At 37.3% G+C, this 27,567-nt stretch overlaps 1 protein-coding gene and 1 long non-coding RNA gene across 14 annotated transcripts in view; one reads left to right on the forward strand and one right to left on the reverse strand.

The window, feature by feature from the left end:
• rap1gap2a (RAP1 GTPase activating protein 2a) overlaps positions 1 to 27,567 on the reverse strand; it is a 208,480-nt gene that overhangs the window by 25,129 nt on the left and 155,784 nt on the right. For 8 of the 12 annotated variants that reach the window (XR_002651630.2, XM_022682532.2, XM_022682661.2 and 5 more), the window contains 9 exons: positions 19,471 to 19,506; positions 14,027 to 14,059; positions 11,579 to 11,611; positions 8,343 to 8,570; positions 6,491 to 6,594; positions 5,973 to 6,051; positions 4,002 to 4,055; positions 3,504 to 3,587; positions 1,410 to 1,510 (listed from right to left, as the gene is read on the reverse strand). Coding sequence is in view for 11 of the 12 variants with exons in the window: in XM_022682532.2 (XP_022538253.2) it covers positions 1,410 to 1,510; positions 3,504 to 3,587; positions 4,002 to 4,055; positions 5,973 to 6,051; positions 6,491 to 6,594; positions 8,343 to 8,570; positions 11,579 to 11,611; positions 14,027 to 14,059; positions 19,471 to 19,506 (752 nt within the window). In the remaining variant the exon portion in view is untranslated. Of the gene's footprint in view, positions 1 to 1,409; positions 1,511 to 3,503; positions 3,588 to 4,001; positions 4,056 to 5,972; positions 6,052 to 6,490; positions 6,595 to 8,342; positions 8,571 to 11,578; positions 11,612 to 14,026; positions 14,060 to 19,470; positions 19,507 to 20,309; positions 20,850 to 27,567 lie in introns of those variants that run through there. The other 4 variants (XM_022682437.2, XM_022682751.2, XM_049467465.1 and 1 more) reach the window with 3 other exon arrangements.
• On the forward strand, positions 25,627 to 27,373 carry LOC125782697 (uncharacterized). Of its 2 annotated transcripts, none has more exons than XR_007425434.1 (4): positions 25,627 to 25,682; positions 25,845 to 26,065; positions 26,739 to 27,002; positions 27,105 to 27,373. It is a non-coding gene; the product is annotated as an uncharacterized LOC125782697 (long non-coding RNA). The 2 variants fall into 2 exon arrangements; XR_007425433.1 differs by having other exon boundaries at positions 25,678 to 25,736.

A 27,567-nucleotide genomic window follows, 5' to 3' on the forward strand; every position in this document is an offset into this window, starting at 1 on the left:
AACGAGGCTCAAGCACTTTTATTATTAAATGCTTGAAACCAGGGTTTTTTCCTACTGTCATCATGAGAGGATTTATCTTTTATATCTTTATTGGAACAAACAAACACTGAGCCTGATTGTGGAGCTTTATTAAAAACAAAAACAACAGCACTATTTTAACTGAAAAGTTTATTGCAGTGTTTTGTTAGTTCTTCTTAATAAATATCAGCATTAGATTGTTAAAATTATATTAGTGGTGTATGATTGTATTATTGTGAGGGGACAGTAATAATAGTGTAGTGTGGTTTAGGTCTGGCAGACTAGATCATTTTTACTGGTTTAAAATATTTTAGAAAAGAGAGAAAGAGAGAGAGAGAGAGAGAGAGAGAGAAAGAGAGAGAGAGATAGAGAGAGAGAGATAGTGAGAGAGACAGAGAAAAAGAGAGAGCGCGCGAGAGAGAGAGACGGCAAGAGAGAGTGAAAGCGCAAGAGAGTGAGAGAGAGAGAAAGAAAAAGATAGAGAGTGAGACAGAAATGGCAAAGAGAGAGAGAGATGGCGAAGAGAGAGAGAGAGAGAGAGAGAGAGAGAGAGAGAGAGATGGCGAGGAAGACAGAGAGCGAGCAAGAGAGAAAGAGAGAGAGAGAGAAAGACTGAAAGCAAACGAGAGAGAAAGAGACGAGAGAGAAAGAGAGAGGAAGAGGGGGCGTGAAAGATAGCGAGAGTGAGCAAATGAGAGAGAGACAGTACGAGCGAATGATTTGCGTTTCTGCGTGCGCTCTCTGTTTGTGTGCTCCAGCCTGCACTGTTACCAGTCAGAGCTAAACTGCTCAGGGCAGGCTATGGGCTAAGTCAGTAGCGAGTTGCTAATAGCAACAGTGCTACAGCTACACTTTCTGGGTGCAACACTCCATTAGTTCCGCATTATGTTCATTGGTTCCTCCACAAGTCTATGATATATATATATATATATATATATATATATATATATATATATATATATATATATATATATATATATATATATATATATATGGGGAATATGGGAATATGCTGCAATAAAGGCCACCCGTCATTTACATTACACATGTTCACATGCTCCGGACAGGAGCTAGTATTGCATCGCCCGTAACTTTTCCCCTGAGGTAACACTTTGTTATCAATTTACATACGGCTGTCCCATGACTTTTGGCAGTGCTTCTAACCTTAACTGTCCACCTGATCATAATGCTTTTACCACTATTGATTAAATGAAAGCATTAGGCTGCAGCTGGCGATCCAAGTCAAGTGTTAGCGACTAACAGCCTTAATGAAAGCATCACTCAATAAAGGACTTAATGAAGACCTTCCTGAGTCATAGTCTTATTAAAGCCGCCATAATTAAAGGCCTAATTAGATGTGTAAGTGGTGTGTGCCGGGTTCGGTGAGTCACCCTTTAAAGTCCTGGAGCTCGATGGTATCTCCCAGCACACTGAGGAACTCCGCAAATGCTGGCGTCTCTTCGTTATTTCCAAACAACTCTTCTTCTGACGTCTGTGGGTGAAGATAAAGACAAAACCCATAAGAATAAAAAGAATGAGAGAGATATACTACGTTTCATTTGAACTCCAGGTAAGAGATTTCAACTGGAACGCTCCCAGAATTTGTATTTTCTAATCGAAAGTCTCATCAACCCCAAAATTAAGAATGCAAGATGACTAAAATGCACATCAACAGTTGTTAATCAACCAGTAGAATTCTACAGCTTATAGGTCTATAGGTACTTCTACCTATTTGTGTCTCATTAGAAACATCTGTGGTGTTTGGTACTGGTATTTGCAAAATACTGCATAGTACATTATTGCCATAATACACCATAAAATACAAAAACAGTCATTAACAAAAAAATATGTACAGTAAATAATTATAGGTGTTGTCAGAAAGAATACATTTGGGTAGTGTACCTCTTGGTGAGAGATCACTGACTGCTAGACGAAGCCGTTACAATGCACCCAAAGACATTTTTCCAAGTTGACAGACTTTGTCTTGCCAGAAGAGGCCATCAAACGATTCCCATGCTGCCTGAAAGGCTAAAAGGATCTTAGAGGATACATTTGGGTAGTGAACCTCTTGGTGAGAGATTGCTGACTGCTAGAAAAGCCTTTACAATGCATTTGAGGGCTTTTTCCAAGTTGATAGACTTTGAGAGGGGGTGCGTCATTAGACTGAAAGAAGAACAATGATAATTTTGTCAAATTGCCCATTATCCAGTCATTGTTGATTTTTTAACATTTGCTGTGGTACCTTTCTTGTGTTATCTACAAGAAACCTGGGCCACTACAACTTGGAACTGTTTTGTCTTTAAAAATTTAGGTTTGTTTGGGATCTGAAGACAGTCGGGTTGCTGGTGTGATGATTAGAGGAACCATCACATATGACATTTGGTCAGCAGTAAGTGATTTCCAGGATTTATTGCCAATTATTTATTAATGCAACCAGTTGGGAAGCCAGATTCAGCAAATTATGGAAAAGTGTTTGGCTAGATGAAATACGGAACCTTTAAGCCTCCATCTCCAACTGTATTTCATCTTGTAATTAGCCTAGCAGCAGCCCAACCGAGACCCTCTATTAGCACCTCTTTTCAACTGTACCCAGTAAACTTATAAACTCCCTACTTTATATACTGTATATCATCAATACATTCATATATATACGTTGCATTTGATCCCAATAACAACTGCATTTTGTGACCTTACAACCACAAACCTGTGTGTATTTTCTGAGATTTTAAATGTTAGACCAACACAAAATTGAACGTGGAGTTTTGAAGTGGAATGATAATGCAAAAGTTTTCAGCACCCCTATGTCAATACTTAGTAGAACCACCTTTTGCTGAAATTATACAGCTGCAAGTCTTTTGGGGTTTGTCTCTACCAGCTTTACGCATCTAGAGACTGAGATTTTTGCCCCATTCTTCTTTGCAAAATAGCTCAAGCTCAGCCAAGTTGGATGGATGGAAAGCATCTGTGAACAGCATTTTTTTTTAGGTCTTGCCACAGAAGCTCAATAGGATTTAGGTCAGGAATTTGACTGGGCCAAACTAACACGTTAATATATTCTTTGATCTACATCATTCCACTGTAGCTCTGGCTGTATGTTTAGGGTCATTGTCTTGATGGAAGGTGAATCTCCTTCCCAGTCTTAAGTCTTTTGCAGCCTCCAACAGGTTCTCCTGTTTCTTGGTCTTTATGATACTGTTTGTTGTTCACTAGTGTTCTCTAATAAACCACTGAAGCCTTAACATAACAGGTATTCATATTTATACTGAAACTAAATGACACACAGCTGGACTCTATTACCTAATTAAGTTCTTCTGACCTCTGAAGGCAGTTGATTGCACTGGATTTAATTTAGGCACGTCAGACTTTTCAGAATTTTGAAAAGCATGTATCATTTTGGTTCCACTTCACAATGATGTGCTACTTTTTGTTAATACTTTGCGAGCCAATGTATATGAAAGTGTACTGTAACTGTTACAGCAACTTACCTGCCCAAACTTCTGATAAATCATCCCAAACTTGAAGGTATTGTTGACTTCGTGCTCGTCAAAGCTGACTATTAGATGCGAGCCCTTAAGGGGAAAGATCAGAACACAGAGCGGGAGTGAGAGATAGCCAGAAGGGGGAACATATGTGTGTCAGGACCTTTTCATAATTCAGCAAGGGCTTCGTGTTTGCCATGGCTGAGAGCCCAAATGGGTCCTGAGATGATCCGGAAGACGCTGGAACACAGACTGGCAGACTGGCGCTGCCAGGCATTAGTGAAGCAGATGGACTTTACAGCACCCCAGGGTGTGCAGACATTAGTTCAGATGACCTGGGCGACTGCAAATAGAGCAGAACTTTAACCCAATTAGTCTTAATGACAAAGCGACAGCAGGTAGGGCCATTTATGCTGTGTCAGGGGGCAGAAGTGTACGTGGGCCTGTGTGTGTGTGTGACAGAGAGGGAGAGAGATAGAGTGTGTGTGTGGTAGAGAGACTCACCCTAGGGTAGAGAACCGGATTGAACTTAAGACCCGTGACATCATCGCAGAGCAGCTGAAAGACACACAGGACTCTTTCATTAGACACAAAGCATCACTCTGCAGTACAGTATCATCAAAAATACAGCAGAACTTAACTCTTAAAGCCAAGTCTATCATAATTATTACATACAGCTCTGGAAAAAAAATAAGAGACCACTTAAAATTATGTTTTTCCTTAATTTTACCAAATTGAAAAACCTCTGAAAAAAAAAAAAATCAAGAAGAAGATGGATGATCACAAGCCATCAAACCAAGCTGAACTGCTTGAATTTTTGCACCAGGAGTAAAGGCATAAAGTTATTCAAAAGCAGTGTGTAAGACTGGTGGAGGAGAACCTGATGCCAAGATGCATAAAAAACTGTGATTAAAAAACAGGGATATTCCACCAAATATTGATTTCTGAACTCTTAAAACTTAAATATAAATATGAACTTTTTTTTTTTTGCATTATTTGAGAGCTGAAAGCTCTGCATTTTTTTTGTTATTTCAGACATTTCTCATTTTCTGCAAATAAATGCTGTAAATGGCAATATTTTTATTTGGAATTTGGGAGAAATGTTGTCTGTAGTTTATAGAATAAAACAACAATGTTCATTTTACACAAACATAAACCTATAAATAGCAAAATCAGAGAAATGATGATTCAGAAACTGAAGTGTTTTTATTTTTTTCCAGAAATGTATATCATCACATTCTAATGAAACATAAGTATTATCAATTTTCTTTTTGCTTGATTAATGGACCAATAGAAATTCTCAAAAATGATACGAAATAAACTGGACAGCATTGATGTATACACCATATGTTTAAAAAGTATTGTGTCAGTCCACTCTTGACGCTGTCAGTCTGCCTGCTCTGGACTCTAAACTACACAACAAAAACTCCAATTCCCAGCATGCACTCACACATGGCTTCCCTGACTTTGCTGATCGCTTGAAACTACGGTGTTCCCGCTCTCCCAGTTAATGATTGTTTGCACCTGGCCTGTCCTGTATAAATACCCCTCTGTTTGCTCTTTCCCTCTGCCGAGTATTGTACTCTTCTACAACATGTTTCCCTTGTTGATTTCCTTTGCTAGCAACTTGTTTTTGTTTTCAGACTATCAGTTTTGCCTTGCCCTCTCTATTGTTTATTACAGTTGGTGATTTATTTTTGTATTTTGGACTACTCTTTTGCCTTTGCCCCTTCTCTGCGGGATTTACAGTGTATGACCCTGTTTTGCCTGTCTATTCTTTTGTATGTTGTTTATATGTGCTGCCATGCTGTTACTGACCCTGCCTGTCCCTCACTACTCCTGTAAGCCTAGCCCATTTTATTAATAAACAATATGTTTGTCTGGCCAGTGAGACATATTGAAACACATTTTGATTTAAGGGCATTAAAAACAGTTGATCCTGCTTTTCTTGGAGTATCTGCTGGATCAACACCAGCAGATGACATGTCTCTCCAAACCATCACTGATCATCAGTACATTTTACATTTCATTTGTAAATCGAGGAAGCAGAGTCTGAAAAAAGTGAAAGAGACACACAGTCCAAGCTGCTTGAGGTCTAGTGTGAAGTTTCTACAATCAGTGATGGTTTGGAGAGACATGTCATCTGCTGGTGTTGATCCACTGTGTTCTATAAAGTCTAAAGTCAGTGCAGTTTTGTTTTCCCACAAAATCTTACAGCACTTCATGCTTCTCTCTGCTGACAACTTTTATGGAGATGCGGATTTCATTTTCCAGCAGGACTTGGCACAATGCACCACACTGCCAAAAGTACCAATTGGTCTTATTTAATATTCTAAAATTCTGAGACACTGATTTGTGGGTTTTAATTGGCTTTAAGCCATAATCATCAACAATAAAATAAATAAACGCCTAAAATAGATCACTAAATCACATTTTGAACTGAATTACTGAAATAAAGTAGCTTTTACTGCACACCTTGGCTATCTGAGGCACACTGGGCAGCTGAGGAAGCCCCTCCAGTGGGATTCTGTCATGAAGCGTCTTCGTCTTTGACCTGGTGGGTGAAAGATATACAGTATAAATATAAAGGAGTGTGGGTTTATTTAGACAGTGGGGGTGGGGGTGGGGGTGGTGCGGGCTCAAAAAAAGAGTCTAACAAATGTGGTCTACCTGCATAAAGTTGCCCAAAGGCAACAAATAGAAAATATATATTATATAAAATTTTAGTAAATTTACAACAAGAATGTACAAATAAAGTAAGAATACAAACAGGCAAATATACTTCTTTACATAATCTTGCACATATACATATTTTAATTTATGACCCACTGGTACGTCTCACTGTATTGGCCGTAGTGGATTGTATTGGAAGTCTCTAATCTTGAATAAAATAGTTTTAATATTAATATAAATATTTACGATATATTGGCCATCCCTGGTTGATCTGTGTGTCTACATATGGCTGTGAATGTGTATGTGTGTTAGTGTCATACCTGAGCATTATACGAAGGAATTCCTGCCCCTCACACTCCTCGTGCTTTAAAGACATGATGAGGTTCCCCAGACTACTGCCTGTACAGTAATAGTTCATGTGCTCCTGAGTAGATGAAAGAGAGAGAGAGAGAGAGAGAGAGAGAGAGAGAGAGAAGGAGACAGTGAGTAATCACACACACACTTCATTTCACATCCTCTGACTTCCTCACCCTGTCCGTCTCCTCTTCACACACAGAGACACGGAGAGCTTTATTTTCCAAATGACTGATTCTGAATTAATATTTCTCTGTGCTGTTAGAGGAGGTTCCACTTTCTCACACTTCCATCAAGCTGCTGTCCATTACACACAAAAACAGAGTCTCCAAAGCGAGCGAGAGTCTTTAGACTAAACAGAAAAATATAGTACATAAAAAGAGAACTCCAGTGTAAAATGGACTTTTGGCTCTATAAAGAACCTGTTTGTTTGACTGTGAAAACCCTTAATATTGGTTAAGAGACTTTACATCAAGTGAAGCATCTTTATACCTTACACTCTCTATTACTCTCTATTAAACATCCTATCCCGCAATATAATTGGCTGAGAGAAAACCACAGAAAATCTAGGACTGCACATAATCTAGCAACAACGCCAACATTTACAAGAGAAAAAACAACAACCATTCCTAATTAGCAGCATTATAATTATACAAATAACAGACGTAAAATGCTGTTTCAGCTGCTGCTGATACTCGGAGGAAAGCGCAGTGTCTTGGTTCTGAAACATCAGCTCACAGATGCCTTGTGCTGATTGACACCACCCTTTTGGAGTGATGAGAGGAAAGAGCGCCATCTACCCACCCAGAGAGAGCAAGGCCAATTGTGCAAGCTGCAAGACTGGGATTCAAACCAGTGATCTCTTGATCATAGTGGCAGCACTTAGCCTGCTGGACCACTCAGCACACCTGAATTACATGAAATACTCTGTGAAGCATTTAGGTGCTCTTATCTGGGGTGCTGCTTTAAACATGTTGTTTCTGTGGCTGATAACTCTGATAAACTTATTCTGTGCAACAGAGGTAACTCTTGGTCTTCATTTTCTTTGGGCAGTACTGATGAGAGCCAGTTTCATCATAACATTTCGATACTTTTAAAGGATACTTTCAAAGCTCTGAACTTTTTAAGTTGGATTGACTGACCTTCATTTCTTAAAGTCATTTTTTTCTTTACTTAGTTGAGAAGTTCTTGCCATAATATGGATTGGAAAACTGTATAGCTGTAACTCTACCTCTTTACAACTTTACAACTGATGCTCTCAAGCACATTAAGAGGCAAGAAATTCAAGTAATTAACTCTTGACAAGTTCAGCACAGCTGTTAACTGAAAGCTGATCATTTCAGGTGACTCTAACTCATAAAGCTGACTGAGAAAATCCAGCAAAGATGTGTAAAGCTGTTATTTAAACAAGAGGTGCTATACTTTGAAAAATCTATAATCTAAAACAAATATTCTGGTTTGTTTAACATTTGTTTTTCATTGCTAATTAATTCAATATGTTGGTCTTCATAGTTTGGATGACCTTAGCATTAATCGACATCTATAAAAAATAATGAATATTTTGTAAACAGCATTAGCTGAGAAGATGACTACCACTTTGCAATGCTGCAATTACAAGTACATAATATAGAATACAGTAAAAACAATAGACAGGCAAGTGTGCAAAGTGTCAGAGTGAATAGCAGCTACAGTAATTCAGATTATATATGTATAGTGTACACTGTGGATCCGGTTTCATGTTGTTTCTGTACAACTGCAAACATCCTCTTAGAAAGGCTGGATAAAGGTCAAGGTGAATATATTAAAGCTTAAGCTCACCCTGCCCAGAAAGTGTTTGCGGTAAGCTCGCGCTGTGCTGTTGCTCTCCAGCCGATAGCCGAATCCTCCTCCTCCTCCCCCAGGACCCAAGACCTCAGCCTCCTCTTCCTCACAGAAGCTGCTGTCTGAGGAGGTGGGGGTACCCACCGGAGCCTCGGCATCCTCGATCCAGTAACCCCCAAACTGAGGCAGGATCACCTGAGGGAACGGACCACCTTTCTCCAGCACCTACACGCATACAAACACAATGCACATGTGGACAAAAAGTACTATAAGGTGCCCTTATAATCCTTGAATTTTCCCCAAAATTGTTAGTCTCAAAATTGTCTTTTAATCCGGTGCTTCTTATATACAATTTTTACTGAAATGAGTTTCAGTTTAGTTCTCCTGCACCAGGGCCGGAGTATCATTAGCATTAGCCGCTAACCGCACTTGCTATTTTGCCGTTTAGAGGTGAGTATTATCAACCTGTAGCCTGCTCCTAACCCCGGCTAGCACTGCTGGAGTAGCATTAGCATTACCCGCGAACTGCACTTGCTATTTTCCCATTCAGAGGTGAGTATTATCAGCCTGTAGCCTACTCCTAACCCCGGCTAGCACTGCTGGAGTAGCATTAGCATTACCCACCAACTGCACTAGCTCTTTCCCCATTCAGAGGTGAGTATTATCAGCCTGTAGCCTACTGCTAACCCCGGCTAGCACTGCTGGAGCGGTTAGTTGCTAATGCTAATTCTGCTAATTCAGGAATTTAAGCTTACTATAAATAAACTTACGTGCCTTACTCACCCAAATAAACAGTTTTTAAAAGAGAAATCTGTGAAGATTTACACCCAATGCTCGTTCGACTTTTAAAGAAAGTCTGTTTTTATTACAGTTTTGTTGACTTAGCTTAGCTTTACTTAACTTAGTTAGATGTTGGTAAAAGTTGCTGAATTGGTCAAGCCTTACAAAACACTGGCAAAATTGAACATAAGAAAACTTACAAATTTTACACTACAATTTACAAATTAAAAAAATATATTTTTATTTCATATGCAAATCACTGGCCACTCCAAATTAAATATATCAATTTGTGCTGCCTTTCCCTTTTTGACGCAAATTTCATGATGAATGGACACGTACAAATGTTTAAAAATGGATTAAAATAACATCTTTTGACTTTCGTGGAAAATTAAGAAGGTTCTTTTATCTTTGCATGTAAAATTACCATTTTGGAAATTTTGTACAATAGTACCATTAGAATAGATTAGACTAATTGTCATATGCACACCTGTCACAATAACAAATTATTTTGGGGACGATATGTTGTCCCAGAAATTATTGTGATAAATGATATTATTGTAATTTTAAGACCATTAAACGCACTGACATAATAAAAATAGAATAGTGTAACAAAGCCATTATACCCTTGTAAAACAACAAATAATCATAGATAGGGAAATGTACAATCCCCTTTAAATGTATTGGAACAGTGAGGCTGGTCACTTTATTTCTGCCTTAGACTAAAACCATTTGGATGAGTATTTATTTCCAGGTATTTACATCTGGATCTGATACACAGTTCAGCACCTTTTACCTGAACCTACTCATTTTTCTTGTGAGAGAAAGTATTGGAACAGATAAACTTAAAGTGAATAAGACCTAATGTTAAGTTAAAAATCCTTTTCTTGCAGTAACTGCATGATGTCTGTGATCCACTAGCTTTTCCAGGCTGTAGTGGGTTTTGGGTCATTATCCTGCTGCATGATAAAAGGATCTCTGGTTTCATATTATTTTAAATTCACAGACACAATGTTTGTGTAGAGTTCATTTTACATCAATAAGGATTAATAAGCCCATCCTAAAAAAAGCCATGCAAGATTAAGCCATGACACTACCTCCACTGTGTTTCACAGATGAGCTGGTATGTTTGGGATCATGAGCAGATCATTTTCTTCTCCAAACTTTAGCCTTTCCATCACACTGGTAATCATTTATCTTTTTCTCATCTGTCCATAATCAGTCCACAGGCTTGAGTCGCTGTACTTCATGGAAAATTCTAGAGTGGCTTTCTTATTCTTTTTGTTTATTAGTGGATTTTATCTCCTGCTAAAGACTCTTTTTTTTAAAGTACTTTTGTTCATGAAAAACAGTAGATTGTGTTATCTTCACTCCTGCCCTCCAGAAGTTGTGGTTGATGTCACTAACAGTTGTTTTAGAGTTTTTCTTTACAGAACTTTCAATGCTGTTTCTGTCATCAACTGCTTGGTCTACCTGTTCAACATCTGTTATTTAGTACACCAGTGACGACTTTCTTCTTCAGGACATTTTAAACGGTTGTACTAGCCATGAAAATTAGTTGTGCAATGGCTCTGATTGATTTTACATCTTCTCTCAGCTTCACAGCTGATAGTCAGCTCTCTGGTTTTCACGTTGGTTACTCCACTAACTATAAACGCACAGTCTTCACAGACAAAACCCAAAACTGAGTGTATTCAGCGCTTTGGACAAAAGCGTCTGGCAAATGTAATGTAATGTAATGTAATGTAATATATTTATTGTTCAAATAATCAAAGTATCAGCACACGACAGTCACATGGTCCAAGTAGGTGGGTTCAGACAGAAGGTGCCTACTTCTGAACCTTGAAAACCTGGAAATAAAAGCTGAAATTTTGATCTTTTGACTCATATTTGTCCTTTAATATCAAACCCAAATGTCTACAGCAGAAATAAATGGATTGACTTCACTGTTCCAATACTTTTAAACGGGAACTGTATACTTTTATTTTTTACCTAGTTATTGAAGTAGTGGTCTGATATTGTATGACTGGCTGAAATATTGTTCACTGTTAGATATGTGAACAAACTAGAAAAGTAGAAACACATTTATTTAACAACCCATGTCGAAAAAAGGTGCTGGGAAATTTTAATAATGTTGGAATATACTTATATAATCTTATTAGATTGTAAAAATAATTTAAAAGACTGGGAAAATATACAGAACAGTGATATTTAATTTGAAAAGCCATAAAAAATACATTTAGTCTGTTTCATTCATGCAAAGGTTGATGCACCCAGAATAATTTCCATATTTTGATCATTAGATTGAATGGACTGTTGTCAGCAACCTGCAAAGCTCTACCTAAACTATAAATAGACAGCTCCACTATAAATGTGGCCCTGTGTAAGTTTACAAGCTTAGTAAGTGTGCATTTGTGTTTGTGTGTGCGTGTGTGTGTGTGTGTGTGTGTACTCACGTCTTCTATCCTGGGGTAAGGGATGTAGTCATCCTATTAGACAGAAAGCAAATGTAAGCTGTGAGAGCATATGACAGACAGGAGGATTATTACTAACAAGCACAGACAGCTCATCTGGAAAAGCACAGCAGCCACTCTAAAGCCGGGGTTGGGGTTCAATTCCAGTTCATTCAGGTCAACAGACAAAAACAATCCAATTCACACTTCTATTCTATACTATTCTATTCTATTCTATTCTATTCTATTCTATTCAGAGCAGGACTGCATAGCATATTGTTTATTCAATGTTACTCAGCCCTGGTCTTTGCAATATTGATATTATAGAAAGGTGCACATAATAGGGCTGTAAAAAAGCAATGTTTTTTTCTGGTGCATAAGTGGTTCCAACTTTCAGGCTATTGCCAGGCTGTTATTATGTGGTTACTATGCTAAAAACATGTTTGGAAGGTGGCTGCAATGATATTTCAATGGTTAAATAGATTCCCAGGTGTTTGCTACAGGGTTGCAAAGGTGGTTGTTTGGTTGGATATGGTGTCACTAAAGGCAGGTGCACTTTTTGTATGGCGGACGGTTTTGTATGTTAAAGCGTGAAAGCTGTTTTGGAGCCTGGGAGCATTCAGTCCAAAGTACCTATCTCTGTAACCCCTAAAACCAGTGGTCTGAGGTTCGTTTTTAGTAGATTCTGGTGCGCTTCTGTGGCAGGAGTGGAAGCTATCCTCTCCTGGTGCTGCATATGCGGTCATGTGATTGGTTCACTTTGTAATGTGACTGCTTTAACATACTTCCACTACTTCCACTTAAAAATGTATATATCCTAATAAGCCTTCACTGTAAAAGGACTTGAGTGAGGGTACTGTAATAAGATCAGCTTTGTGGAATGAGTGCAGGTACTAATGGTGATCCGCAGTTCAGCTGATCTGAGTCACGGTTCGGCTGAAACGATTCACGATTCGGATGGAGTTCTTGTGTTTGGAAAAACAAGCCAGTAATAAGGAGCCTCTCTCTCAAACTTGTGTATTTGGGTCAAGTGAGAAAATGTCCAAAGTGCTACAGCATTCCAGGTGGTTGCTTTGGTGTTTTAGGTGGATGGTGTGACGTCCCTAACAGGTCATTCAATTTAGAGTTATAGGGTTAGGTGGTGGTGGCTCTGTCTTTTTAGGAACTTGCTGTGTTGCTGCTTAGGGGTTACTAGGCAGTTGCTATGGTGTCAAATGTGGTTGCTATGATGTGGTGTTTTTAAGGTGGTTGCTTAGGTGTTTTGTTAAGTGATACTTAATGTGGTTGTTTGGGTGTTACTAGTGTATTTATATCGTCATGACATGAAGATGGAGATGGCCAAACCAACCTTTTTTTTATTTGATTCATTCATTTCTATTGAAAGAAATTAAAGAGGCACTAAACCCTAAACACTATATATATATATATTTTTTTTTTCATTAATATATATTGCAGTTGATATGCAAATTACTCAATTAATAATACTGCCCTTTCTGTGATGTTTAACCATCTGTGTCTTACCTCTATCAGAGGCACACTGCTCTGTCCAATCAGCATTCCCTTCTGCCCCACCTCTAAACCCATACATCACCCAGTGCCCCACCCAAACTACTCCTCCCATTTTTTTTTTTTTGCATTTTTCAAATTTGAGTTTAAATCAGAGGGTTTAGTGCCCTTTTAAGATGTTGTACATTGGATTAAAAAGCTTTAATACATACAAACACTGGTTAAAACTAAGTCTGAAATGAATTGAACCCCAAATTTTCTTTACAGGAAGATACCCAGCTTACGACACATGCTTCATACACACATATCACATATCAGAGTCAACACTCAGCATTAAAAATCCCTCAATAAATCATTTCACACTTTACAGTCTCACAACGTAACAAAAAATGTATGATTGAGGCTGAGCTCACACCCTCAGGTCTTTCACTCGCTGGCTTTTCTGCTTCTCCTGCCACAGTCTGAAAGCTATCAGCCCTGACCTTATCAGTTCTAGATGCAGACGACATTTAACACTAACTGGTATTTAGCATGAAGGTGACCTGAGGCGTTCAGAAGGTCCAGACATGGCCTTTATTCTCCTCAGCGGCTTTACTGAGTAAACCACCGTCAGCAAAAGAGCAAAGGAATGGAGGCAGCAGACACAATAGCAGGATTTACACTGTTTAAACAACAATATATAGCAATAATATACAGGTACACAGTCAGACACATGCATATGCACACTCACAGACAGGTATATAGTGTTGCAAAAATCTTGAATCTTCAGTTTTACAGAAGAAGAAAAACTTCTAAGTTTTCAATGGAACTCAATAGAAACAGATTATATTACTATTCATTTTAGAATATTCCTATTGGTCCATTTATTATGATATTTTAAAACATTATGCGAACTGGAGATGCAAGGTTTTTGCATTAGAGTGCTCATGCACACTCCCACCAGACCTTGTGCTTCTTAGTCTCCTCAGTTTTAGGAATCTGTAGTAATCCAGGTTAGCATAAGAAAGTGAAAAAGGGGGGGAAGAATGAGGTTAAACAACGTAAAAAAAGTCAACGTCACCTCTTTCTCAAATAACATAACTTATGACTAAACCCCTTATAATGCCTTGTCGCATATACGATCTACAGGTGTAGATAATACAAAACTCTTTTTTTCTGCAGAATATAAGCTATTTACACTCTGAAAACTTTGAGGGCTTTGAAATCTCCTACAGGACACTTAGAGAAGCTGCCTGTTTTCTCTATATTTCACTTAATAATTTCAGATCAGTAACAGGAATCTCAGGAAACTTAAGGTCTGCATGTTTGAAAATACATAATAAAATTAAAAAAAAAAAAAAACTAGAAACTAGACAACCTTAACGAAAAATGACAGGTTTGGAGGGCATGGACTGTTTTGATTTGTATTTTAGGAAAATACTTATTTTAAAATGAAGTTTAGGAAGTGGCATTTTTATGATTGTTATGCATTATATTTTTTAAGTTGCAGATTTACATTTTTTTAAATAATCTATTTCTATTAAAATTACAATTAGAATTTGTAAGGGGTTTTAACTGATGTAATTCTTGTAAAGTTTCACTTTTGTATGAAAGAATTCTATAACTAAACACTCAATACCTTTCCAGAAATTGAACCTGCACTTTAAACTCAGGATAACTTATGAGACTGAGATTTACTGAGATTTTCTGTCAAATATTCAACCTAAATGCTAATTCACACATTGTAACTTACACTCACTGAAGTATATTTTAGTTGGTGTGTATTAGTAGTGTCCAGTCTTGCCCACCAGATCTACCTTCCCTCAGGTATACAATTATGTTCAATTTAATGGTTTGACTGGCCACATTGTTGTAGGTCATAAGAGCAAGTTACCATTTTCTTTACTGCAAGGTGTGACTTCATGCTGTCTAAGAACTGCTATAAAACTGGACTAATTAATTCCTTTATTCCCTTATTTATCAATCAAAAAAGGGGTACATCTGGCAGAATGGACATAGGACCTTTTCATCCTATATTAGGAAATTAAACCTCAAGCTAACCATGCCTGAATAAGCCATAGTTAGTCATATTTAGGGGCTAATAATAATAATAATAATAATAATAATAATAATAATAATAATAATAATAATAATAATAATAATAATAATAATAAGAAGAAGAAGAAGAAGAATAAGAATAATAATACAACATATATATATATATATATATATATATATATATATATATATATATATATATATATATATATATATATATATTCTGTATTAATCAAATATGTTAGCCCGACTACACACTGATGGTCAGAGGTGTCAAGTAGTGAAGTGCAAATACTCTGTTACCTAACTTAAGTAGAATTTTTTATTATCTATACTTTAATTGAGTAATTATTTCTACTCTTTACATTTACATTACATTTACATTACATATACTTTACAAGTATAATCATATACCATTCTGACACCCTATTGGTTTATACAGTATTTATTGCATCTGCAAATAAATGAGCGCACAATCACGTCCTCTTGGCTTTAATTTTACTGTTCTAAGCTACACTGACTCGTGAGAAATAACAACAACAAAAAAACGTCACCTGCAGCCACTCGAAAGAGGGGTTGCCTTTTTATGGTAATAGTATATAGTATGGTAATATACCATAGTAGTGCCAAAATCTGCACCCCAGCCATGAAAAGCACCCCCTCTCTGCAGTGCGTACGCACTGTCTCCTTGATAAAAGTGAAGATAATTGCTATAAAATTGCTTAGAAATACGCTTTGAAATATGAGAGGGTCGCTTTTCCTGACGGGGGTGCTAAATTCGGCACAACACCGGTCTCGATCCAAACTCCTTTTATTTGAGCTAAACTGTTAATAAGACAGTTATCTATATATTAGCCAGAAATGGTTAATTACCACAGCTATGAACAAACGCTGTCTCTGCTACTTCATGCTGTATTGCAATGCAAAATGCAATTTAGATTTACTTTGCTATTTCAAGTCATTACAACGCAACTCAACTCAGTTATTGACGCAATATGGAACACAGGCTACTGAAATTAAGTTGGATACAAGTAAAATAAACATAATATAAAATAATATATATATTCAGAAACGGCCCTAATCTTTTCCACTAATGGCTCTTCCACAGCAGATCAGTCTTTTATGTGTTTCCCTTAGATTATGGGAGATAATGGTGGGAGTCATCTTCATAAGTGTCCACTCCAATGCAACTTACAATATGCAGTCTGAGTTCAGTCTGTGTTTTACTGCATTAAACAACTGCACCAGCATTTTTCAACCTAATCTCTGTCTGATTGTGGTCAATTACCACTGACAAGAGTCCTGACCTCTTTCCTCTGCACTTACAGAAGAGCAAAATACCCTTTTACTCACAACTAGAGCTGAGCCAAAGTACAAAAATATTATATCACACAATATTATTTACACAGTATTTACTATACAGTGCTGGAACAAAACAAAAAAAGAGTCCACTTAAAATGATGAGTTTCTTTGATTTTACCTAATTTAAAAAGCTCTGGAATATAATCAAGAGGAAGATGGATGATCACAAGCCATCAAACCAAGCTGAACAGCTTGAATACATGTAACTTTTTATTGTTTAAAAATATCTTTAATAAACTCGTGAAGACAGAGCTCTTCAAAGAGCTCTTACTCTCCTAACACCTCTAACACACTAACTACTTCTAACCTCATTTCCTTCTTCCCTCCTTCACTCCTCTATCCCATTATTTCCCTTTGACCTCCTTTAGGCCCTATCTAAAGATGTTTTTAACTTCACTATTGTAAGTCGCTTTGGACAAAAGCGTCTGCCAAATGTAATGTAATGTAACGTAATGTAATGTAATTTTTTGCACCAGGAGTAAAGGCATAAAGTTATCCAAAAGCAGTGTGTAAGATTGGTGGAGGAGAACATGCCAAGATGCATAAAAACTGTGATTAAAAACCAGGGTTATTCCACCAAATATTGATTTCTGAACTCTTAAAACTTCATGAATATGAACTTGTTTGTCTGAAAGCTCTGTATCTTTTTTGTTATTTCAGCCATTTCTCATTTTCTGCAAATAAATGCTCTAAATTATAAAATTTTATTTGGAATTTGGGAGAAATGTTGTCTGTAGTTTATAGAATAAAACAACAATGTTCATTTTACTCAAACAGAAACCTATAAATAGCAAAATCAGAGAAACTGATTCAGAAAATGAAGTGGCCTCTTATTTTTTTCCAGAAAAATATAACTGTATATAACAAAACACTGATGTGAACAAAATGCATCTGTAGTGGCAGGTTAGTTAAAAAACTTTATCATTTTATTTGGATGGTCCATTTAATATACCTCATAGATGCGCAACAGAATGTCTAAAAAATGCAACTGAACTCTCAGGTGAAAGTAAATGAAATTCTACTGAATGTAACTCTACTGCCTACAGGACACTGCCTACAGGATAGAACCCAGGACCCCAGGAAAAATAGCAGGGGCATCTGCCCCAGCTAATGGGGATCCAGTCAATAAATAAATAAATAAATAAATACAGGATACTGCCAAAAGGATACTGACAACAAGACACTTTCTACAGGATACTGCTTAAAGGGAAAATGCCAACAGGACACTGCCTACAAGTTACTGCCACCTGGACAGTGCCTACATGATACTGACAACAAGACACTTTCTACAGCATACTACTTATAGAACTCCGCCTAAAGGACACTGCCTACAGGATACTGCCTACTGGGCACTGCCTACAGGATACTGACAACAGGACACGGCCAAAAGGATACTGCCAACAGGACACCACCTAAAGGACACTGCCTATAGAATATAGCCTACAGGATACTGCCAACAGGACATTGTCTACAGGACACTGCCTACAGGATACTGCCTACAGGATACTGCCGACAGGATACTGCCTACAGGACACCACCAAAAGGACACTGCCCATGGTACACTGTGTACAGGACACTGTCTACAGGATACTGCCTAAAGGACACTGCCCAAAGGATACTGCCTACAGGACACTGTCTACAAAATACTGTATACAGGATACTGACAACAAGACACTGCCTACAGGATACTGCCTAAATGACACTGCCAACAGGACACTGCCTATAGAATACTGCCTACAGCTACTGCCACCTGGACACTGCCTAGATAATACTGCCAACAGGACTTTGCCTAAAAGACACTGCCTACAGGATACTGACAACAAGACACTGCCTACAGGATACTGCCTAAATGACACTGCCAACAAGACACTGCCTACAGGACACTGCCTACAAGCTACTGCCACCTGGACACTGCCTACATGATACTGCCAACAGGACTTTGCCTAAAGGACACTGCCAACAAGACACTGCCTACACAACATTGCCTAAAGGATACTGCATGTACAGCCTTGCCTACAAAACACAGCCTACAGGATACCCACAACAGACACTGTCTTAAGAGTACTGACTACATGACAGTGCCTACAGAATACTGACTACATGACAGTGCCTACAGGATACTGCCAACAGGATGCTTCCAAAGGACGCACATGGAGGACTCTGAGAACGATCCACCACCCAAATAATGACCATTGAAGAACAGAATAAAATGAGGATAATAAAGTATGTTGAGATGTAATGGGGACATGGCGGCCAAAGTTTATTTTACAAAACCTCAAACCTCTCCTCTGACAGCATCCAGCCGCTGTGAATCGAACCCTTTCAGCTGTGATTCTGAAGAGCGCGGCCCCCTTTATCATCCACTTGAAAGCCTTCAACATTTCAGCCCCCAGACCAGGGTGATCTCATCATCATACAGAGCTCAGGATGAGACAGAGTCCACTTCAAGGCCATCTGAGTGATGTACCGATCTCCTTTCCCAGAGGACAGTTCTATATATCGACCCGCTGTTCTTTAGCTACTAGCTAATATCCACATCTCCCAGCCCCTCCCTCTCGAGTGTCCAGAAGTGGCGTGTCAGGTCAATGAGTCACCACGCTCTGAAAAACGTGATTCCTGAAGCACGATCCCACCACCACCGCCAACACACGCCACTAACACTCCTAACAACAGCGGGGCAGAGTGGTGGACCAATCAATGGAGCTTTGAAAGGAGGCTGTGTATTCCACTCTCCTCTGTAATTATTCAATCAGACTTACGGGCAGACCACCACCTCCTCGCCACCGGCTCTGCCAAGGACAGACCACTTCAGCTCTCCCAGCAAATCAAGGACAAAATAAACTCCTCTTATTTTTATTTATACATGCTTCAGCTAAAAGGTTAAAAGCCCAGCAAAGCTCAGAGCCCATCACACAGTTAAAGCAGAGCTAAAACAGTTTTTATACAGTAGCAAATGTTAACCAAGGTTGGAGAAGTCCACTTTCGCTTACCTGCATCCTCTCCAGCATGTCAAAGAACTCGGCAGACTGAAAGAGAACAAAAAAAAAGAAAAGTCAGGAAATGCAGGACAGCGTGTATCCATACATTACTGATGATTACACTGTAAAAAAAAAAACTGTAGTTTTTACAGGAAAACGCTGGCAGCTGTGGTTACCAGAGTTTTCCTGTTAAAATTACAGACGATAAGTAAATAACTCTACTGAAAAAAAATGTAAATTAATTTACAGTGATTGAAATCACTGCTAAATTACAATAATAATCTGTCAAGTTTACACAAATTAAATGTTAATTTTGCATAGCAGTGTTCTACATAAAAATACCCTTTCCTGTATTTTTTACCTCTAACAAATGTCTTTACTACACTGTAAAAAAAAATCTTGTCAAATTGTTGTTTTTACAAGTGATAATATACCTTACCGTGAAGCCATTTACAAGATCACTGTATTTTTTACGGTGAAAAAATGGCAACCACAGCTGCCAGTTTTTCACCGTAAATTTGACAAGATTTTTTTTTGCAGTGTATATTTCACATCTTAAAACGGTAAAAAATATAATTGACGGCATGTTTTTTATTTAAGGTTTGTACACAGTGAATAATAAATAGTCTATTTTTAATATGACTGTCCAATGCTGTCACCATTTCAGCCTTTCACCATATATTTCACATGCTAAAACAATTAAAATGAACATTTTTCACAGTTTTTTAATCTATGGTAATTCAATGTTTATTCTACAATAATAAGCTTCTTCTTGCTTTACGGTTTATTTCTGTTGCCATTTCACAGTTTTTCACTGTAATTTTCACGGACATTTTTTACAGTGTATGTACCTGGTTTTAGACCACAATAATTTATTGTCCTGATGGAGAGTTCTGGTGGAAACAGGAGAGTTGAGGAGCACACTGAATTCTGCTGTGATTTGAGCAGCCGTGGTTTCATGTATTTTGGATACAATCCGGGTTAGCACCCGAACATCTCTTTCAGACAGCTTCCTCTTACAGCGTCCACAGTTAATCCTGTTGGATGTGGTTGGTCCTTCTTGGTGGTATGCTGACATTACCCTGGATACCGTGGCTCTTGATACATCACAAAGACTTGCTGTCTTGGTCACAGATGCGCCAGCAAGACGTGCACCAACAATTTGTCCTCTTTTGAACTCTGGTATGTCACCCATAATGTTGTGTGCATTGCAATATTTTGAGCAAAACTGTTAAAGCTCTTACCCTGCTAATTAAACCTTCACACTCTGCTCTTACTGGTGCAAAAATGTGCAATTAATGAAGATTGTTCAGCAGGCTGCTCCAATTTAGCCATGAAATCTCCCACACTAAAATGACAGGTGTTTCAGTTTCATTGTATAAGAAGCAGGAGGAAGAAGGAGGAAAGATATCACCTGGTTAATGTTTAATGTGTCATGGATTCATGACCAGCTCCACTCCACAAAGTCAGCACAAGCCTGGCCTACGAGCCCCAGGATAACCTTGGAGATCTGATACAATAACCATAACTCAGAGACGGAGGATCAAGCCCAGCTGCTGAGGTTCAACCACACCGAGACATGAATCAGCTATCAAAACACTCTCTCACACACACACACACACACACACACACACACACACACACACACGTGTATGTCCTGCGCAGAAGACAGGAGCAGCGCTCTGTGATGGACATAGCCTGAGGAAGACTGTTAAAGTTTCAGAGCTCCATGCTGAGAGCTCTTATCTCCGGCAGCAGTCTGAGACTCTGCTGCTGTTCCAGCTCTGATTATCAGCACTGCTGTTACTGAGAGGCCTTAACACACACACACACACACACACACACAGCTAGCGCTCACTGCTAACACTGCTACATACATACACTTTAACCCCTTAAACCCCCTTAACACTAAACACCTGTATACTGAGCCTATAATTCAAATAACAAGTTACAGAACAGTTTTATAGTATTACTCTTCAGTGATACTGAATAATGAATAGATGTTAAATATTTATTATATACTGCATAGCCAGGTCATATTAAACATACTGAATAATCAGTGGATACTGAATAATAATATATTATGAAATGTATTGACTGTTCAATAATTACATATTGAACAATCAATACATACTAAATTTTAAATATATGTATTGAATGATCAATGCATACTAAATAATAAGCGCATGTCAAATACTGTACTTAGTAGATACTAAATAATGAATCAAGTATCAGTAAATGTAGATAATGATGTAATAAATAATATACATTGAATAATCAGTAAATATTGAATAATTATAAAATAAAAAATAATTAGTACTTTGAAACTGCAATTAGTAAGTCTTAATAAATAAGCAGAAAAAATAGATGCTGATAACGCTGATAAATACTTATTTAAAAATATGTAGAAAAATAAATAATACTACTTATTAAATAATAATATTTAATACGTACTATAGTAATAATATGAAATAATAAGCAGATACAAAATTAATAGTGATAATGGAAAAAATAAGTAGATGCTGAGTAATATTACTTATTTAAAACATGTAGGTACTAAACAATAAGTACTTATTTAATAATTAATATTTTGTGAATGATTAGCAGGGTGTCACGTCTGGTGCTGTTAGCTCCTCTGTCCCTTCCACACCCAGCTCTAACGGAGGTTCTCAGGTCAACAACTACACTACCCAGAATGCACCACCCGCTGACATCACGCACTCACCTGGTCACATGACACCTCACCTGCTTCCTCCAGGAAGTCCCGAATACTGATTACTGGCACTATATAAGAGCACTCCACACAAACACCCACGCCGCGTATTGTAGGTTCTCCTCATTACAAAGCGTTACTTTATCTCTTGTCTCAGTTTATCTTGTGTATGACCTTGCTTTTGTTTTCTCGACGCCGATTATTGCCTTTGCCTCTGATATTGGATTGCTTGTGTATTACCTGGACTGTGTTTTCACTACTGCCTCTTGGATTACCTCTGACATTGGATCTCTCGTGTATGAACTCTGCACTGTCTCTCGTTTATGGTATGGTTTTGTCTACATTGCTCTGGTTTCTGGTGATTAACTGTTTTCTGTATCAACCACGTCTTACATCTGTTTATTTTTATAATAAACGTATTGTTTTATCAGTATCTGCACGTGTCTGCAAGTCTGTGCTCACCATGACACAGGTATTGAAAACTAAGAAGGTACACAATTATTAGAGCTAATAATTAAAAAATATATCGATGCTGATAAACAGTACTTATTTAAAAATAATTAGAAACTGAATATTAGTACTTAAAATTAAATTATTAGTAGGTTCTAAATAATTAGTACTTTGAGAATAATGAGTAGGTATTGAAAATTAAGCAGATACAGAATTATTAGTGATGATGGAAAAATAAGTAAATGCTAAATAATATTAATGATTTAAAAAGATACTGAATAATAAGTACTTATTAAATAATTAGAAGGTATTAAAAAATGAGCAGATACGGAATTATTAGTGATAATGGAAAAAAGGTAGATGCAGAATAAAATTACTAATTTGGAAATATGTAGGTACTGAATAATAAGTACTTATTAAATAATTAGTAGGTAGTGAAAACTGTTAAGATACAGAATTATTAGTGCTTATAGAAAAATAAGTAGAAGCTGAATAATATTGTGTGGGTACTAAGTAATTAGTAGCTAAATACATAAATAATTATTAGGTATTAAAAATTACATATACATATGCAGGTACATATGTAATACACAATATTAAGCAATAATAAGTATACAGTGAATAATCAGTAGGTTCTGATTAATTACAAAGGATTGAATTTGAAGTTGTAGTTATTAAATAATACTACATTTAGATAACAGATGCTAATGTACAGTTGATACTGAATAATTAGAATAGATATGTACTCAGTAGTGTGTTTTCAAATGCAAAAATGTCGCAATAAGACTGTTTTTTAGGAGTTTTATACTGTAAAAGGATCTACAACTAAAATCCTCTTCAGATCCTTTTAACAATCGAATCTCTACATTATTTACCATTTAGTAGTTTAGTAGTAACTGTAGAAAATAGTAAACAATAATTAATATGTCTTCAGATTAAAACTGAATCACAAGCATGCATTTTAACTTGTTTTAAAACAATAGTAAAAATAAGCTGGAGCACTGGAGCATGACCATATCAGATGAAGCACAGCCCTTCTGATAACACAGTCTGCTGAGAAAGCCTGAGTTAAGTAATGCAAACAGGCTGGAGTTTTAACAGAGCTAATAAACTGCAGCACCGCCTCCAGCGAAAAACTGCGACTCAGAAACAGAGCACAGTGAGAGTACCTGAGACAGCTGCTGCCGCACATCCAGCACACCTGCCTCCATACAGGCCTCCCTCCAACCCCTAACACACCCCGAGCTGCACACCAAAACACACCTCTCCTACTGTACATACTGTACACACACACAAACTCACACACACCTTCCTAGATACAGTCAGAGACAAAACTCCACCCCCCACACACATACACACCCTCACACATACAGCACACACACTTACACACACTGAACTGCACCACAAGTTACGCTACGCTGTATTACATAACACCTCATAACCTCATACATAATCATAGTCACCGTCATAATCTCAGTGTTTCCTGTTAATGACAGATATGTTATCTTAACTGTGGATTTATATTTCATATTAATTAATTGTTCTTTTTGTCTGACATGTAGTACAATGGCGTGAAAAGGTGTTTTCCCCTTACAGATCTCTTTTTTTTTTTCATTTTTGTCATACTTACATTTTTTCAGATTATTAAACACACTTTAATATTAAATAAAGGTACACTGAATAAATATAAAAACACTTTTTAAATCTCCTTATAAATTAACTGTGATTAATCACATTTTTTGAAAGTTCTAAATTCTTTATTCTTTTTTAGTTCAATTTCACTACTAACCACAACAAGGCCTGATCTCATTAAAATAAAACCTGTCTGAAATGAAGCAGCTAAAAGATCTCAAAAAGCAACACATTATGCCCCCGTTTCTGAAGGAATCGAACAACAGATGAAAAATAAAAGCATTGATCATCTATCAGCTTTGGGACTCCAGAGAACCACAGTGAGAGCTATTATTCACAAACAGACAAAACATGGAACACTGGTGAACCTTCCCAGGAGTGACCAGTCTACTAAAATTACTTCAAAAGGGCATGAACAACTCATCCAGGAAGTCCCAAAAGAACCCAGAACAACATCTAAAGAACTGCAGGTCTCACTCGCCTCAGTTCATGGTCAATGTTCATGATTCAATAATAAGAAAGAAACTGGGTGAAAAGCAAAAAACACTCCTGGATGAGTTGTTCATGCCCTTTTGGGGTAATTTTGGTAGGCTGGCCACTCCTGGGAAGGTTCACCAGTGTTCCATGATTTCTTCATTAGTGAATAATAGCTCTCACCATGGTTCTCTGGAGTCCCAAAGCCTTAGAAATGACTTTGTAATCTTTTCCAGACTGATAGATGAACATTTTTTTATTATTTCTTCAAAACGTGGCAAAATTTGTTGCTTTTTGAGATCCTTTATCCTGCTTCATGTTTTCAGAGAGGTTCTATTTCTACAGTCTCTGACAGCTATTATGCCTGGTTGTGACTCTTGAAATTCAGCTAAAAAATGCAAAAAAAAAAAAAAAACTCAAAAACACAATAACTTTTTTTTACATTGGGCCAGAATTGTTTGAATAGCTTTTTCCCTTAGTATATGAAATAATTATATCTGTCTGATGTTAAAGTTTGTTTGATAATCTGAAAATTGCAATTATGATAAAAAAAAGCAAAAAACTAAAGAAATCTGGGGCAAATACTTTTTCAAGCCACTGTTTGTCATGTGTGTACCAGGAATAAATACAGTAATAAAATCATAGAAGACTAGCATCTAGCATGTCAGTGTACGAAAATACAGACATAACATTAAAAACTAAGGAAACACTTTACTTGGATGGTCCATTTGATGGCCGCTTTGATGCTCAACTGAAATTCAACTAACATTCAACTACATGTTTATTAAATGCAAACGAACTAATAGGTGAAAGTAAATGATTCTCTATTGAATATAACCCTACATTCAACTCTAATCCAAACGCTTATCTTTATATTTTAGGATAGGGTTTAGGGTTAGATTTTACGCTTAGGTTAAGGTTAGGGTAAGGGTTAAGGTTAGGGTTAGATTTTATGGTTGATTAAGGGTTAAGGTTAGGGTAAGGGTTAAGGTTAGGGTTAGATTTTATGGTTGATTAAGGGTTAAGGTTAGGGTAAGGGTTAAGGTTAGGGTTAGATTTTATGGTTGATTAAGGGTTAAGGTTAGGGTAAGGGTTAGGTGTAGGGTTCGATTCTAAGGTTGATTAAGGGTTAAGGTTAGGGTAAGGGTTAGGTGTAGGGTTCGATTCTAAGGTTGATTAAGGGTTAAGGTTAGGGTAAGGGTTAGTTGTAGGGTTCGATTTTATGGTTGATTAAGGGTTAAGGTTAGGGTTGGGTGTAGGGTTAGATTTTATGGTTGATTAAGGGTTAAGGTTAGGGTGGGGTGTAGGGTTAGATTTTATGGTTGATTAAGGGTTAATGTTAGGGTTAGGTGTAGGGTTAGATTTTATGGTTGGTTAAGGGTTAATGTTGGGGTTAGGTGTAGGGTTAGATTTTAGGGTTTGTTTAATGGTTAAGGTTAGGGTTAGGTGTAGGGTTAGATTTTATGGTTGACTAAGGGTTAAGATTAAGGTTAGGGTTAGGTGTAGGGTTAGAGTTTATGGTTGATTAAGGGTTAAGATTAAGGTTAGGGTTAGGTGTAGGGTTTGATTTTATGGTTGATTAAGGGTTAAGGTTAGGGTTAGGTGTAGGGTTTGATTTTATGGTTGATTAAGGGTTAAGGTTAGGGTAAGGGTTAAGGTTAGGGTTAGATTTTATGGTTGATTAAGGGTTAAGGTTAGGGTAAGGGTTAAGGTTAGGGTTAGATTTTATGGTTGATTAAGGGTTAAGGTTAGGGTAAGGGTTAAGGTTAGGGTTAGATTTTATGGTTGATTAAGGGTTAAGGTTAGGGTAAGGGTTAGGTGTAGGGTTCGATTCTAAGGTTGATTAAGGGTTAAGGTTAGGGTAAGGGTTAGGTGTAGGGTTCGATTCTAAGGTTGATTAAGGGTTAAGGTTAGGGTAAGGGTTAGTTGTAGGGTTCGATTTTATGGTTGATTAAGGGTTAAGGTTAGGGTTGGGTGTAGGGTTAGATTTTATGGTTGATTAAGGGTTAAGGTTAGGGTGGGGTGTAGGGTTAGATTTTATGGTTGATTAAGGGTTAATGTTAGGGTTAGGTGTAGGGTTAGATTTTATGGTTGGTTAAGGGTTAATGTTGGGGTTAGGTGTAGGGTTAGATTTTAGGGTTTGTTTAATGGTTAAGGTTAGGGTTAGGTGTAGGGTTAGATTTTATGGTTGACTAAGGGTTAAGATTAAGGTTAGGGTTAGGTGTAGGGTTAGAGTTTATGGTTGATTAAGGGTTAAGATTAAGGTTAGGGTTAGGTGTAGGGTTTGATTTTATGGTTGATTAAGGGTTAAGGTTAGGGTTAGGTGTAGGGTTTGATTTTATGGTTGATTAAGGGTTAAGGTTAGGGTAAGGGTTAGGTGTAGGGTTAGATTTTATGGTTGATTAAGGGTTAAGCTTAGGGTCAGGTGTACGATTAGGTTCTATTTTGAATTATTTACATTCAACATAGGGTTAAGTTAAATTTAATGGACATTCAATTCAGTGTTAGTTGAATGTCAGTTGAGCATCAACAAGGTCATTAAATGGACCATCCAAGTAAAGTGTTACCAAAACGAATGCCTAATATTGTGTAGATAGATCTCTGTGGCTTTGAGATCCAACTGATGGCATAGATCTCAGTCCCACTTTGTAATAAGTGTTCCTAAGTACTTTGTAGTTACATGGCAACAAACTATGTAACTACAGTGTAACTACTGAGGAAGTACACATTGTTACAGATTATGTACAGAGGTACAGGTATGTAATTATACGTGTGTATTAAGGTGTATAAGGTATTATGGTGAGTTTATACAGACATGTAATAGGGCACGTGTAAATACA

The sequence above is a fragment of the Astyanax mexicanus genome, chromosome 18 (genome assembly GCF_023375975.1).
Source record: "Astyanax mexicanus isolate ESR-SI-001 chromosome 18, AstMex3_surface, whole genome shotgun sequence".
NCBI lineage: Eukaryota > Metazoa > Chordata > Actinopteri > Characiformes > Acestrorhamphidae > Astyanax > Astyanax mexicanus.